General features: G+C 36.7%; 1 protein-coding gene across 1 annotated transcript; it reads right to left on the bottom strand.

Moving 5' to 3' along the window:
* Positions 1–1,098: 1,098 nt before the first annotated feature.
* On the bottom strand, positions 1,099–3,168 carry LOC137362836 (probable G-protein coupled receptor 139). The gene is made up of 2 exons (XM_068027049.1): positions 2,296–3,168; positions 1,099–2,199 (listed from the first exon to the last, which is right to left on the bottom strand). Exons 1-2 carry the CDS (start codon positions 3,103–3,105, stop codon positions 2,056–2,058), a joined length of 954 nt encoding a protein of 317 aa, XP_067883150.1. The 5' UTR covers positions 3,106–3,168; the 3' UTR covers positions 1,099–2,055.
* Between the last annotated feature and the right edge of the window lie 230 nt (positions 3,169–3,398).

Here is a 3,398-nt window from a genome sequence, read left to right as displayed (position 1 = left end):
TAATCCGAATTCTCTTTCTTCGCGCTGCACCCATCCTAGGCCCTAAGCCCTCAAGGTTAGAAGTTGACGGTAAAAGTTGGGGAGTATATTGATCTCATACTATTCAGTTTAATTACTGGTGAAAGGTGAGATGCTCTGGGAGAAAACCAGCTCGTTTATTGTCATGTTTTCCTTTTGTTTCATAGTTAACATTTTGTCATCACAATGTCTTGTTCGGCATCTGTTTCAAACTATAGTCACCAAATCGGTTAAATGTTGCAGTTCTCAAGTATTATATTGAAGAGAGTTTTTCCAATGAAGAAAAGAAAACGCTTTTGACACAGATGTGCAGAGAAATGCAGCACAGAAAAACACAAAAAAGAATTCAGACTGACAATCCAGGCGATCTGTTTTGTCTCATTCCTTTGAAGTTAATTTCACCATAATCGTTATGAGAAGGAAATGGGTTTGGAGTGGGGGGATGTGGGAGAGTAATTGTTAAATTAATCTCTGCACAAAATATGGAGGAAACATTCCTGACTGAAACCTAACACACCTGGTGCAATGACGTGCGTTCAGGTTCAACACCGGTTTTACAATCCGTCTGATTACACATTCCAGGTATTTCAAGATAAATATAGAGTTCAGAACTTATAACAAGACATGAAATATAGGAGCACAATGTAACACTTTAAAACTGGGGTTATATTATTTCTAGATTTTATGCTCCATTAATCTTTGAAATCTTTAACTCTGCTTCTCTTCAAGATTACATTTGGTCTCGATTCCTTCTGTGTTGCCCAGGGAGCGTGAATTAGACTATATTCTCTATCTTCTATATTGATCTCCGTTCCATTTACACAAAGTGGGACAAGGTAAAAGACAGAGTGGTGATCTGATGAGAGGAGCTCAAAGTTATGGAGAGCTTGGATCAGAAAAATCATGACAAAAACTATTTTCACTTCTTGGCAGGAACGCATCAGTTTAACTTCATCACAAAAGAACCTGGGAATAGGTTTAGATTTTTATTGTCTATCCTGTGAGTTCCCAGGATTTTCCTTATCTTTGTAATGTAACAGAGTGACACGACATTTATATTGTTTTATGTATAATTGTCACAGTGACTGAATTTTAATAAACCAAATAAACAGTGGTTGTAACTTAGATAGCTACAGTTGTTTCATGTTTTGGAAAATAATAAGATTGCATGTCTCATGTAAAAGTGCTGTAAATATTTTATTACTGCAATAAAACTGTCAATATTTTCTCATCAAACAAGGGAGTTAAAATGTTCCAGATAATATTTTAAATGTTCCAGAATATATTTCCTGTTCCTACGCTGGGGCTGTTGGATTGCCTGGTGAGTAGAGGACGATTGGAGCAAGAGAAACACACCGCTAATGAACTCATCTGAATTTATGCCCATTTAACTGCCTGAAAAATAGAATCCCTTTTGGATATTTACCATCTCCTGCTCGGCTTCTTGTATTCACGATGTTATATGATTCAATAGCCCAAGGCACACCACTGGGGAAATCTGCCACTGTCCTTTCTGTATGTCAACAAGAGCAATTTGTTGTGATCTGAAAATGATATTAATGATATTAATTGACCCGAAGCTTCGTGAAATTAAATAATTCATCACTAAAATTCAAAAAGCAGCCAAGCAGATATGTAGCTGAGCAAATCACACAAACAATCAGATTCTTGAACTGAGTGAACTGGTTCATCCATCAAGCAAACTAGTTGCAGCAAACTGAACAATCAGACCAATAGTCTGTTAAAAAAGGGAGAACAGTATTTCTTTGAGTGAAGCTGAATTGAACCTATTGTATACAATGACAACATTAAAGCAGCCGATACAAAGGTAAATTCTTCAAAAATGCCGCGCAAATTTACTTCTACATTTAATTCTTTCCAAACCTGGATTGGTTTTATGTAAATATTTGACCAGTTAGAAATTGGTGTAAACAGAATAAGTTAGTTCTTTACCTTTACTTTCTGGACATTAAATACTCATTGAGATTATGTCAGGCTTTGTAAAGAGCTTTAAATGGTAAACATAAACATTTACCCTCACATTTCTCTTTGAGTCTCTCCAAATCTGTTGACAGCTCTGCTGGCCACAGTTCCGCCAGGGCAAATAGAGAACTTGATTTTCAGTAGTATATTAAACAGCAGGAACAATATGCCTCTGTAGAGTGGTTGGACAGATCCAATCTAAACGGCAGATAATTGTGTATGATATGAGACCAATCCGGGGTGGGTGGGTGGGGAGATAAATTTAACGCATTCCGATTAATTTAATTTATTTACCTTGATCATCTGGGTAAAGGGATATTTGATAATATTCTTTAACTCATCTCTGAACTTGGTCTGTGCCACTGCATAAATAACCGTGTTGGTGCAGGAACTCAAACGCTGGAGCATGAATCCGGTCTGTTCCATGATGGTGAAAGGGTCATTGTAATCACTTTGGTCAAATTGATTTTCCGTAAATTGTACAGAAATCTGACAGATGGAGATTAGAATCCATAACAAGATAAAACTGCCCGAAATAGCGAGCAGTAATATGATGGACTTCCTGCGGCTCTCTATCTCTGGATCTTTGCTCTTTTCCCGGAATCCCCTCCTGACTCTATTGGTCACTACAATGTGTCTGATGGTCAGAGCATTGAAGAACAAAATTAAGAAAAATGCAGCAAGTGGGGTTAAAATACTGTCAAGCCACAAGTAAACCATCCAAACAGGCAAAATATAGAATGCAGATTTTACAACACAGAACCATGGTATGTTATCAATCATTATTCCAGGTTCATTTACAAAGTAAAATGGAATATTTTGTAAAACGGAAAGTCCACACACCGCTGCTATAACGACAAGTGCAGTTTTTTCTGTGCAGTATTTGTTTCTCAGTTTCTGGTAACAGATGGATACAAAGCGATCAAAGCTGAAAGCGACTGTTAACCAGACAGAACAATCAATGGAAATAAAACTGAAGGTGAATGTAAGACTACAGATGGAGGTGTAATCCAGAAATGAATTTGTGAAATACATCTCCTTAATCTCATACAGAATTACATCAAATATTAGGACCAGTAGATCTGCTGTTGTCATGGCCACCATATAACGACTGATACATTTGGAGAGACCGCATTTTCCACGGGAGAGAATCACAATCGTTAATAAATTAGCTGCAATAAAGATAGGAAAAGAGAAATTAATGATTCTATTCACAATGAGAGGATTAATAGGTTGATAAAATATATTAATTGTGGTGCATCTTTTTTCTGTCAGTCAACTCATTCCTTTTTTATTTATCTCTCAGCTTCTGTCATCCACCTTTTTTCTGTCTCTGATATATAATTTCCTCTTTGGGTTTAGCTGATGTATTTGGAGAGTTCGCCTATTGGAGAAAT

The sequence above is a fragment of the Heterodontus francisci genome, unplaced genomic scaffold, assembly GCF_036365525.1.
Source record: "Heterodontus francisci isolate sHetFra1 unplaced genomic scaffold, sHetFra1.hap1 HAP1_SCAFFOLD_1252, whole genome shotgun sequence".
NCBI classification, from domain to species: Eukaryota; Metazoa; Chordata; class Chondrichthyes; order Heterodontiformes; family Heterodontidae; genus Heterodontus; species Heterodontus francisci.
Note: the sequence above shows the minus strand (reverse complement) of the source record. Positions and strands in the feature narration are given on the sequence as shown.